At 39.9% G+C, this 12,209-nt stretch overlaps 2 protein-coding genes across 2 annotated transcripts; one reads left to right on the top strand and one right to left on the bottom strand.

Moving 5' to 3' along the window:
* The first annotated feature begins 235 nt into the window (after positions 1–235).
* ftr82 (finTRIM family, member 82) lies at positions 236–5,795 on the top strand. Its single transcript, XM_029448369.1, is given in 8 exon segments — positions 236–960; positions 2,384–2,479; positions 2,588–2,692; positions 2,694–2,822; positions 3,526–3,685; positions 3,786–3,842; positions 4,047–4,106; positions 4,477–5,795. Coding segments are annotated over 8 exon segments (1,719 nt in total). The 5' UTR covers positions 236–369; the 3' UTR covers positions 4,998–5,795.
* Positions 5,796–6,628: 833 nt separating this feature from the next.
* Positions 6,629–9,886, bottom strand: atp5l (ATP synthase, H+ transporting, mitochondrial F0 complex, subunit g). The gene is made up of 3 exons (XM_029448370.1): positions 9,724–9,886; positions 9,182–9,342; positions 6,629–6,830 (listed from the first exon to the last, which is right to left on the bottom strand). Exons 1-3 carry the CDS (start codon positions 9,773–9,775, stop codon positions 6,732–6,734), a joined length of 312 nt encoding a protein of 103 aa, XP_029304230.1. The 5' UTR covers positions 9,776–9,886; the 3' UTR covers positions 6,629–6,731.
* Between the last annotated feature and the right edge of the window lie 2,323 nt (positions 9,887–12,209).

Below are 12,209 nucleotides of genomic sequence, written 5' to 3'. Positions count from 1 at the left end.
TTAGTCGTCACTTTGTGTGTTTTTTACATTTCATTCATTCTCTTTATTTCGCTCTGCTCTCTCTCTCTCCTGTACTGCCTGCCCGACCTCTCTCTTTCTCCCTCTCTCCTCCCTCTCTCTCTCCCTTTGCCTCTCCCTCCTTGCTCAACCTGCTTATCTAAACTGGGCAGGGCTCGATATACTCACAGCACAAGGGGAGGGCCTTGTCTGCTTTCAATCAATAACCTCTGGAATTCAGAAATACAAGTAGGTCCTGTCTCTGGCAGGCTGTACCACACTCTTGAGGGCGGGCTCCGAGGAACGCTCGACGGAATCTCTATCTGCTCCTGTCTGTTTCTCCAGGTCTGACTGTGTTTTGAGCCCATCACAATGGCTGACCACACTTCTCCAGATTACTTCAGCTGCTCCCTGTGTGTAAACCTACTGCGGGACCCTGTGGCTATCCCCTGTGGCCACAGTTTCTGTATGGACTGCATCAGTGGCTACTGGAATGAGGCTGACTACACAGGGATTTACATTTGTCCCCAGTGTAAGATCACATTCACCCAGAGGCCAGTGCTGCGGCCCAACGCCACTCTGAGCATGGTGGCTGAGAAGATCAAGAAGAGCGGGCTGAACCTCAACCTCAACATGTCCCAGGGGAACCTCTACGCCGGACAAAATGACGTCCCCTGTGACTTTTGCTCTGGGAAGAAACTAAAGGCTGTGAAGTCCTGTCTCAACTGTCTGGCGTCTTACTGCGAGAAACACCTGAAGCCACACTACGAGTCAGCCACATTCAAAAGGCACAAGTTGGTGGATGAGCTGGGAAACTTGGACAGAAAGATCTGCCCGCAGCACCAGAAGTCCCTGGAGCTCTTCTGTCGAACAGACCAGATGTGTATCTGTGCTATCTGCACCGTCAGTGAACACAAGGGCCATGACATTGTCTCTGCTGAGGCGGAGAGGGGGGAGAAGCAGGTAAGAAATCAATCAAATCAAAAATTTTGATAGATTACATACTCAAAGGCACAGGATCAGTGTTGTTAGAAAAACACTTTAAATCAGCTTCTCAGAGAATGAAAGTGTGATTTCATGTCATACAGATAAGCAGTGTATTCAGTGCATGACAGAAACCACAAGCTGAAACTCTCCTAATTCAACCACAATATGTTTTACAGACAGGTACACTTTTAAAAAGAGGCACATGCTTGATACATTAGATTTATATTGTCACTTGAATATGTTGAGTTAAAGCAAACAGGGTGTTTTTCCCAACTCCTGCCGGTTGTACTTTGACCCATTTCAGTAACACTATCAGCTAAAACTGGCAGTCACTCACCGCCAAAACAATTCCAGCTCTCTGATTAGCTGTATTGAGGTCGGGGGAGTGTCTTACAGTTATCGCCTCTGAAAGCCGCTTTTTTTTAGAGAATGTGGTGTTCCAACTGTGGGAGAGATACACAGAAACTGTCTGACTTCCCTCTCTGCTGCATTGGTTCCCACCTGTGGGAATGGGTCTGTAATGATAGTGGAATGTCAGGGAGTCAGGGCCTTAAACACCTCATGATCAACCAACAGCGACACACATTCAAATGACTCACCAATCCTGTAAAAGGATGTGAAGTAGATAAGAGTGGCAACAGATACTGTTGTATAAATCTGCATCATTCCGAGCAATTCTAGTTGTTCCGTATGAGTCGTTTACGAGTGATTTTAGGGAAACCCGGAATATGAGCTAACATATTGTTTTCAGGGCATGATAAAGTAATAATTCATCCTACTGTTTTCTTTACTACATGGGGAGTCTGGTTTCTCTCATCCAAAGATTTACAACCTGAGTCTCACACATCTCACTCCGTCTCCCGCTCTCTCCCCTCCCCCCTCTCATGTTCACCCCCCCTCCTAGATTCCCCACATTCCTCAAGCTTATCTTGAAGAATAGGTTGGTGGGCTTGAGTAAAAGCTGAATTAGAAGCCCTCTATTCTGCATGTCAGCGCTGCATGCACCTTGAAACATCTCTTTAGAAGTCAGGCAGCTGTAGATTCACATTCCTAACGTGGCCAGAATTCCATTCACAGATCCCCCCCCCCCCTCTGAGATAAAAGCCGGCCGTATTAAGAAGATTCTATGAGGGGGTTTATTAGACATGCCGAAGGGCCTCCCCAGATATGCCTCGATGAGAAAGAATGTTTTTACCGAACCAACAAATATGGGGCTTTATATCTCATACAATGAAACAGCATGACATTCAACTACCTCTTATAAATCTGATTTAATGCGATTTTTATGATCAACTTTGCATAATAAATTAAAGGAAGCCGGTACAGCAAGTCAGCATGGGAGTGCACGCTTAACAAAAGAGTGGAATAGATGGGTGTGTAATGTGCCTTTTTTCTGCAGAAACTCTTGGGAGTCTCCCAAGCTGAGATTAGACAAAAATGCCAGGAGAGGGTGAAGGAGCTGGAGGAACTGAAGACTGCTGTGGAATCATTGAAGGTAAGGATTATACGTTGTATCTTAAATGTCATGTATTTCCGTTGCTATAAAATGCTCTCCATAGAAGTGTCTTATGTAAAACACTGACACCTCGAGTGTTGTGTCCAGAACTCGGCCCAGAGAGCCATGGTGGACAGTCAGAAGACGTTTGAGGACATGATCCGCTCCATTGAGAGGATGAGGTCAGAAGTGACCAAGCTGATTGGTATCAACTGAGAAGGCTGCTTTCAACCAGGCCGAGGCTTTGATCGAGCGACTGGAACAAGAGATCGATGAACTGAAGAAAAAGGAGTCCGGCCTCAAACAGCTGCACAGCACTGACGACCACATCCACTTTTTACAGGTAACAAACATGAACAAAACAGAAGAATAACATGGAGTTCTGATTTGGGACTAAAAACAGTCAATACTGTAGTAATTAGTATGTGGGTGTAGTTTTTAATTAGACTACTTACACAGGTTGTCCATGATGACGATGACAGTATAACGTCATGTTAAGTCCTTTTAAGAATTTCAACAAGCAATTGAAGAGATGTTAAAGGGTTAATAAGAAGTGGGGTTGTATGAGGTACTTATCCTTAGTCAGTGTGTTACCTACAGTCGATGGCGATCAGCACATCCCTAGTTTGTAGAAAACAGACAGGAGTACCAGCACTGAAGCTAAGCAGTGTTCTGCTGTGGACGGGGGCAACAGCAAAACACATGTTGGCCACCTAAAAAATCTATATCAGTTTAAGTGTACACTATATTTACAATATTTTCTCCACTTTATCTTGCCATTATCTATGCTCTCTTCTATACACTGACTATGAATAAGTAACTCCGAAGAGATCCAAACTATCCCTTTAATAGCAGCACTTATTGTGAAGGGATCTTTGGATGTCCCTTTTCCCAAGAGTCTTGCTCTACAGTGATGTCTTTTAAAAACTTTAAATCTATGTTCCATGTGTAAAAACACATTAGGTCAACTCTATCTGTTCCTGAGATAGTTCATGTTGACGTACTTCGTCCTTGTCACACGGCACTTGTTTATCTTTTCCCATCAGAACTTCAACTACCTCTGCACCCCCACTGATGACGGCTATATACCCAAAGTGACGGTGAACCCTGACTTTTCCTTTGGGGCTGTTAGGAAAGCTGTGGCTGAGATCAAGGACCGCCTGGAGGAGTTTGGCAGAGAGGAGCTGCTTAACATCTCAAAGTCAGGTGTGAGCTTAGCAGCAGAAACACAATGCTTCTACATGATGGGCAGAAAACACAAAACAATTACTCAATTTGCTAAAAATGAATGTGTTCTGTCTTACAGTGAACGAGGTCCCAGTGTACACTACAGAAAGTCGAACATTGGACAGAAGGAGCAGAGGTGAGCGCTGTCACGTCCTATAGCAATATAAGACTGCAGGAGGTTAATTATTATTGAGGCTGACAATGTAGTTGTTGGAGGAAAACCACAAAGTGATTGCATCATAGAGCCGTTAGTTAAAAACACTGCAAAACCAAAAGAATGAAAGGCATGCGTGGGTGTATGCAGTTCACATTGGACCTAACAGTGCTTCTTCATGTGCAGGCAAAGAAGTGGTGGACAACACTCCTCCAGAGCCGAAGGGCAGAGCTGATTTTGTGAAATGTAAGTAACCTGAAATACGAAAGTTTAAGGGGACACACTACAGGTAATAAACTAGTTATTTTACTAGTTGATTACTATTTGATTACTATTGAAGAATTAATTTTTTTGTATTACAAGGTTTCTGAAATGTTTTAATGAATTGTTTAAATGTAAAATTAAGCATTTTCTTGTTAAATATTTGCATAGATTTCTAGAACAGAAATCTAAAAGCTGGATGAAGCCAGGTTCAAAATGTTTGTTTCATTTTGTTGACATATTCGTCAAAGGGTTTTATAGAGGGCATTTTGTTTCACCTTAACTCACTTTAATTGAAAACACAAATCAGTTAGCAAATAAATCAGATAAAAAAGTATTGATTCTTCTCCTCCAGACTTCTGCCAGCTGAAAATGGACGCTATCACAGCCTACAAGGAGCTGTACGTCTCTGACAACAGCAGAAAAGTCATCCGCACCAGGGACCTGCAGCCCTACGGAGACAACCCAGAGAGGTTTGACAGCTTTGCCCAAGTGCTGTGCCGGGAGGCTCTGTCCGGAGGCCGCTTCTACTGGGAGATCGAGTGGAGTGGGGAGTTCTCCATCGGAGTGGCCTACAAGAGCATCAGCCGAAAGGGCAAAGGCTCACTGTGTCTGCTGGGCTACAACGACAAATCCTGGAGTCTGCTCTGCTCCGACACGGGTTACTCTGCCTGGCACAATCGCGTGGACAAAGCTGTCAGCGGCCCCCACTCCCCCAGGATAGGAGTGTACCTGGACCACAGTGCGGGAGTGCTGGCATTTTACAGCATAGGCAACACCATGAGCCTCCTGCACAGGTTTGAGACCACATTTGTTGAGCCCCTCTATCCAGGCTTTGGAGTTGGAACCTCAGTCAAGATCTGCAATGTCAAGTGAACACTGATATTTGAGGTCTCATTTGAAAATCAGAAAATATTTTCCATGTGTTTCATATAATATACAGCAATGCTTTTGGAATATATATTTTTTGCAATTTTTTTTAACTGTACCAAACCACATTAATGAAGTTACGAAGAAAAAAGTTCCTCTCAATGTGTATATACTTTTTTAACACTACACATCACATATTACATTTTGCACTTCGCTTTCTACTCACATTTTCATGACAGTTTTTTATTATTTAAAGACATTATTGAATTACATAATTACTACATAATCACACAAGTATAATATAAAGTGTTATCACTTCAAGCATTACCGCTGGATAATATTATCACATGTCGGTTTCATATTTTTACATGTACGCATTTAAAGGGTGCGACATATCTCAAGTGATGATGTCTGATGTATGTCATAATGGATGTACCCTGAGATAAGCTACACAGTTCTCATGATAGGTCATAACATTGTTAGCTAATATTATTGCATACAATTTAAAATATATTTCACCCTTGTGATAGGTATGAGTTATACAATAACAAATTGTGCTTGTGCATTAGGAGCTATTATTACCGTTTCAACACATTCAAAAGAATTTTGACATGTTTTGGTATTATCTGATAGTCTTTTCAATTGCTGGGAGTCCTTTCAGTTTTTTTTGCCACTTAAACTAACCCTTATTTAATTTGTATGTTTACTTATATTATGGACAAGCAGAGTATAATTGACATCAAGTAAAGACTTGTTTTGTAACAAAATTATCCATTGTTAGTTCTAAATAAAGAGCTATGTGAATGAATTGATGTGTTTTTAAGATTGTATATCTATTCCTATATAAAAAAAATAAGGACGACATGTCTATAGACAAATTAAAGGTCTTAATGGATTAGAAATGATGTCGGTTTGATAAGGATTCAAATATAGAAGATACTTTTGTTTTAACAAAGGCCAAAATATATTTTAAGAACCTGTAGCAGCAGATATAATTGGGACTTTGAAAGTATTTAAGATTTTATATGGACCGTTCCATTTATAATCACATACTTCTGAATAATCAGACCACCTGCTCTGAAACAAATTACAGCACGGACACATTTACAATACTAACGGCTCCCTCTGTTGGTTGATTACAGGAACAGAACTGACATAAAAATGTAATGACCCATTACTGTGGGTATAATCATCATTAAACATAGTCGTCAAACTGCCAAAACAACAGTCACACTGTTCTGTGCTTCAGGTCAGAAGATGACATTTAACAAGTTGCATACAACTTTTTCCTTATGAATGTACAATAGGACAGCAATATGATGTTTTACAAACCATACAATATACTGTTATAATTGTGTGACAGTCAAGTAAAGAAGTCATTTTGTTATTTAATTTATCTTGTCGTTAAGATTTTAGATATGCATTACATTCCATGAAGTAAAACCCATTGGAGGTTCTTTATAACAGACAAAGTTTGCCAAATGCCGATCACACCATTAAGCTATACGCTTTTTTCCCATGAGACAAATATCCTCTGTGAAAAGAGACTATTCCACTGTGTATAAACTATACCAGAAACACATTTGTCAAATACCTGCATATTATATGAAAAGCAAGAAGTCAGAAAGCAAAACATGTCATTTTTTAACAATAGATATATGTTTATTTGCTCTCAGGATCCTTGCAGTAAGTTGAGCGTACAACGCTCAAAAGAAAAAAGAAAGCACAACAGTCCAAATTTCAGACATCATAGCCAACGATGCCTCCTTTGCCAATGCACTCTCCAATGTAGAACCACATCAACACTTCAGTGGCCACCAGTCCATTCCTTACAGCATCCTGTGAGGAAACAAAGAATGTTATTTGCTTTGCATCAAGCAAAATGTTATATTAGCCACCGACGAAAATCTCCCTGTCATTGTTTTCCTTGTTTGGTACGGGAAATGACATGAGAATAATGCTGATGAATGCACCTCACTGTTGTCACTGGCTTTTTACCATGCAATTTCTTTGCCAGGTTCTGAGATTTAAAAAACTATCTCTTAAGTTTTGTGTCCTGACCCATTAGAACTTTAAGACATGTTTGATAACAATGACTATTTATTTGTGTCAATGGGTTACTATGTAATGTTGCAGACGTGCAAATGACATAAATTATCATGTCTTCGTCATCACTGACATTAATAATAATAATAATAATAATAATAATACATTAGATTTGTATAGCGCTTTTCTAGAAACTCAAAGACGCTTAAACAGTGATCGATAATGATGTGATTCAGTTATTTTTGAGCATGACATCCCCTCGAGTACCACTCTATAAATCTATAATGAAGTTTTGGTTCTTTGCCATTATATGCACAACAATTACAGTGAAGCAGTCATAAGCAATGAACATTTTGAACATCTCAGGCTCCCTCCAACAATGCATTTAATAAATAAATGGAACATCACCAGAGTAAAAGCAAAATGAGAATCCAAGACATAAAAAGTACAAATATAGGGCTAAAATATAAACAGAAATAAAGTTATATACATTTGTGGTAGCCATTATTGCAAATTAATCCGCAGGGTTCTGTACTTGGACCGATTCTATTCACCTTATATATGCTTCCTTTGGGCAATATTATAAGGAACAACTCTATAAACTTTCATTGTTATGCGGATGATACCCAATTATATCTATCAATTAAACCAGATGAAACCAATCAATTGGCTAAACTTCAAGCATGCCTTAAGGACATAAAAACTTGGATGTCTAGCAACTTCTTGATGTTAAACACAGACAAAACTGAAGTTATTATACTTGGCTCTAAAACGCCTCCGAAACGCATTTTCTAATGACATAGAAGCTCTGGATGGCATTAATTTGGCCTCCAGCACCACCGTAAGGAATCTTGGCATCATCTTTGATCAGGATCTATCTTTTAACTCCCACATAAAACAAATCTCAAGGACTGCCTTCTTTCATCTACGTCACATTGCAAAAATAAGACACATCCTGTCTCAAAGAGATGCAGAAAAACTAGTCCATGCATTTGTTACTTCAAGGCTGGATTACTGCAACTCATAGTTATCAGGTTGTCCCAAAAAGTCGCTTAAGACTCTTCAGTTGATCCAAAATGCAGCGGCACGTGTATTGACTAGAACAAGGAAACGGGATCATATTACTCCTGTATTAGCTGCTCTGCACTGGCTCCCGGTAAAATACACAATATAATTCAAAATCCTTCTTCTGACTTACAAAGCAATTAATGGTCAGGCTCCAGCATATCTTAAAGATCTCCTAGTACCTTATAAACCAACTAGAGCATTACGCTCCCAGACTGCAGGGTTACTTGTAGTTCCTACAGTCTCTAAGAGTACAATGGGAGCCAGAGCCTTCAGCTATCAAGCTCCTCTCCAGTGGAACCAGCTTCCAGTTTGTGTTCGGGAGGCAGACACACTCTCCACATTTAAGAGCACGCTAAAGACTTTCCTTTTTGATAAAGCTTATAGTTAGGGCTGGCTCAGGTTTACCCTGGATCATGCCCTTAGTTATGCTGCTATAGGCTTAGACTGTCGGGGGACACCTCCCTGCTCTCCTCCTCCTCCTCTCTTCTTCTCCCTCTCTATCTGTATGCATTTATGTAAATGTATGTTACTAACTCATCATCCCCGGAGTTTCTGTGTCTCATGTGGCAGGTTGCCACTGATAAAGTTTACGTCAGGATCATGAATCGTGGCTGCGCCTGCTGCCCTGGTCCTGCTGGACACCGGGAAGCCTTTTTGACATTTTCCTGGATTCATCCAAACTTTCTCTTTTTCAACACAACATCATTTCTGTCAAATGTTGTATTTGTACTATGTTGTTTATCCTGTACACACAACATCTATTGCACGTCTGTCCGTCCTAGGAGAGGGATCCCTCCTCAGTTGCTCTCCCTGAGGTTTCTTCCATTTCCCCCCCTTTAATTATGGGGTTTCTTTTAGGAAGTTTTTCCTTGTGCGATGCGAGGGTCTAAGGACAGAGGGTGCCATAACCTGTACAGTCTGTAAAGCACACTGAGACAAATGTATCATTTGTGATATTGAGCTATATAAATAAATTTGATTTAATAAACTGAATGTAAACAGGAATCTAGTAATGCATAATGAAAAGTAAATATTTTTCTCTCCACACACACACACACACACACACACACACGCACCTTCACTGTGGTTTGACCGAGACGTCCTGACTTGAAAGCCTTGAGGATGTTTGCGGCCCCCTCGATGGCCTTGGGGATCTCGGCAGGGGTAGGGGGGACAAGTTCAACACGAGCATAGTACCAGAAGGTTGCTAGCCGAGGCTTTGAGAAGGTGACAGCGGCTACGAGAGAATAAATACTGCAATTACAAGTGTGCATCTTTCCAATGCTGCTAAAGTTAGTTTTGAGCTTCACAGCTCTCCGCACGGTGATTGGTAGCTTCAGCCACTTAGCTAACTGTGACAGGGCTTATGCTTCATAAGTGTAAACAATACATATCACGGATGGTGCTTAGCTTAAAAACATTAAGTAATTCAGTGTTTTCTGCGCCGAATGGCATTAACTAGCTAATGTTACATCCACCTAATTCAATTTATATCTGGGTCTCGCTGCAATTGATAGCATTGGCCTAGCTACGTTGTAAATAAAGATTATACTGCCTACAATTCAGTCCCCCATTATTGGATACACATTATGATTAATAACATAAGAAATGCACTTACCACCTAATAAGGTAGGTACTTTAGAGACCAGTTTTTGCACTGCCTGTGCCATGTTGAAGCGTTTGTCGATGCTAACTGCACCCCTGGTTCCTGTTAGCCGACTGAATGTCACCTCCAGCAGAAGGACCCGTGACTTCAGCTGACCACACAATTGCCTGGACAGAAATAGCCTGCTTGACTATAATTATGGTTTACATTATGAATGACATGTTCAACTTATATGGTATAAGTTAAAACATTTTACTGTTTCCAGAAGTTCAAGATAATTTGATTCTCACTTTCTCTAGAGTGTTTAACCTTACAGTTCAGTTACAAAACTCAATAGTAAAACAGATAAGAAATGTTGCCATATGGCCACTAGAGGGGGCAGGAAACCATATTTCTTATTTGATAGTTCACATACTGTATATTTAAATAGATAAAGATAATTGACAGGGACATTAAATGCAGACATTTAAAAATGGATACAGTGTATAAGTGACCAATATTTGTTTTAATAGTTATCTCAGTTTTGAACGTTGGCTATTGCTATTCACCAAATAGACGTGAGATATCCATTCTGGGTCTAGTGTACATTTCAAGGCACCTTGGTGATGTGTGTTATTGTGATGATGTGTGTTTTGAAAATTGAACTTTCACTCTTAGTGGAGAGTTGCTGCTTTAACTTAATAAAGGATCTGAATAGTTCTTCCTCTCTTTTTTGTTATTATCCTTGTCTGTTGTTCTGCTTTTGGGTCCTCACCTTTTCCACTGCGTGACACTCATAGTATACTGTAGTATGTCATAAAAGGTCATAGCATAGCATGTCATAATCATCTTGAAACAGTCGTAGCATAATGTCATAAAAGTCACAAATCTCATCGTATACTATGTCTGTAGTATATAAAAAGTGATACTATAGTTTGTAAAAGAAAAGTCATGAAAAAGTAATTGAAAGGTAACCTTTAAAAGATGTAATTAAAATGTCTTGAGTTTTGCTGATCTTTCAGTGTGAGATTTTCTTTTTCTTTTTTTAAAACGTGTATTTTCAGGATCTGTATCTTGGACTCATCCACCATGTGGTGAATAAATTGAGTGTTTTGACGAAGCTCCACAAAGAGGGTCAATGATTTCACTAAACTCCCTCTGACATTGTCATGAACAAGTGATGTTTGAAGACTGTAAACAAGTACCCGACCTTCAGGTGATTAAGATAGAAAGCTTTGTGTTTACAAAATGTGTCTAACACACAGCTCATCATACCTGTCAACGTCAGGGGACATGATGAGACAGTGTTTGTTGTTAGACAGGTCGCTCTCTGCAGAATGACGAGACGCTGTAAAGTCATTCCCTGAGTTACAGACGCTCCACTGTCGCCCCCTACTGGCGGGACAGGATCCAACACTGATCCACTTCAAATGTATAAGTCATAGGTAGCCTATAGTTTGTCATAAGAACTGATAGTATACTATGTATATAGTATATAAAAGGTGATGCTATAGTATGTCTTAATAATCATTAAAAATGCATAGCATAGTATGTCATCAAAGTTAGAGATTTATTGATTCAATGTCATGGTCACTTGGAGGTTGTAGTTCTTAGAGTGGTTGCATTGTGATATTATATGTCAGTAATAATATTTGTATTATTATAATGCACAGGTGTCAAACTCGAGGTATGAGTTTTCTGCACTTTCGGCATATATTAAATATAATATAGTTCATTGATTGCATATAACAAATTGTATCTTATTTAAGAGTCAGAATCCTTGTTTTGTTTTGCATATATATGCACTGCATATATATGCAAAACAAAACAAGGATTGCATATTATGCACTAAGAGTGAAACACTGTCTCTTAATATGCCTTTGATATGTTTGCTGTTGTACAGACAGTGATATGCCAGTATTCATAACGGCTAATGCCACAATAATAGCAACAGGTTCTCATTCAAAGTATGGGGAATAAAGAATACTCTGTCACACGTATGCCTGTTAATGTTCCGCTACGTTTATATAGCCTAATGTGTGATCGCGTTGTGCTGCTAAACATGCCAACATATTATAAGTATTGCTTAGTGAGTTGGCTCTAATGTTCTGTTACCGTCAGACTGACTATGTTGCTCGACAAGAGAGACTCAATGTTACAATCCTTTATCAAAGAGAGAAAATATTAATTCAAACATGCATCAGGGGACGTTACTGCTCTGACATCCTCACATTGGCATACCACTAAACATCATGTCATTTAAATTGGAGTGTCCAGGGGACTTCCGGTTATGGGGGCTTGCTATGAAGATGCAGCTATCAGTGCTCCGCCAATTTCTGTCTTAAATCCTGTTTTACCCACGTTTTATGTCAACCCATTGTTTCTACTCCACGGAAAAGACGGTGAAATGCCGACTTCAGCAGGGAAATCAGCTAAAGGAAGACCAAAACCACTTCAGTTTAAACTAGAAAACTTTGGAGCAGCCAAGCTACACGTGGAAGCTAAAGAAAGGTATGCTA

The sequence above is a fragment of the Cottoperca gobio genome, chromosome 14 (assembly GCF_900634415.1).
Source record: "Cottoperca gobio chromosome 14, fCotGob3.1, whole genome shotgun sequence".
Taxonomy (NCBI): Eukaryota; Metazoa; Chordata; class Actinopteri; order Perciformes; family Bovichtidae; genus Cottoperca; species Cottoperca gobio.
This window is presented reverse-complemented; position numbering and strand designations above follow the sequence as displayed.

Bases quoted from the DNA above. Each gene is read 5' to 3' on its own strand.
- atp5l (XM_029448370.1), bottom strand. From the start codon at position 9,775: ATGGCACAGGCAGTGCAAAAACTGGTCTCTAAAGTACCTACCTTATTA. The intron at 9,343-9,723 runs GTAAGTGCATTT...ATTCTCTCGTAG, and splicing joins AGTACCTACCTTATTAGGTG to CCGCTGTCACCTTCTCAAAG. The intron at 6,831-9,181 runs GTGCGTGTGTGT...GTTTCCTCACAG, and splicing joins TCGGTCAAACCACAGTGAAG to GATGCTGTAAGGAATGGACT.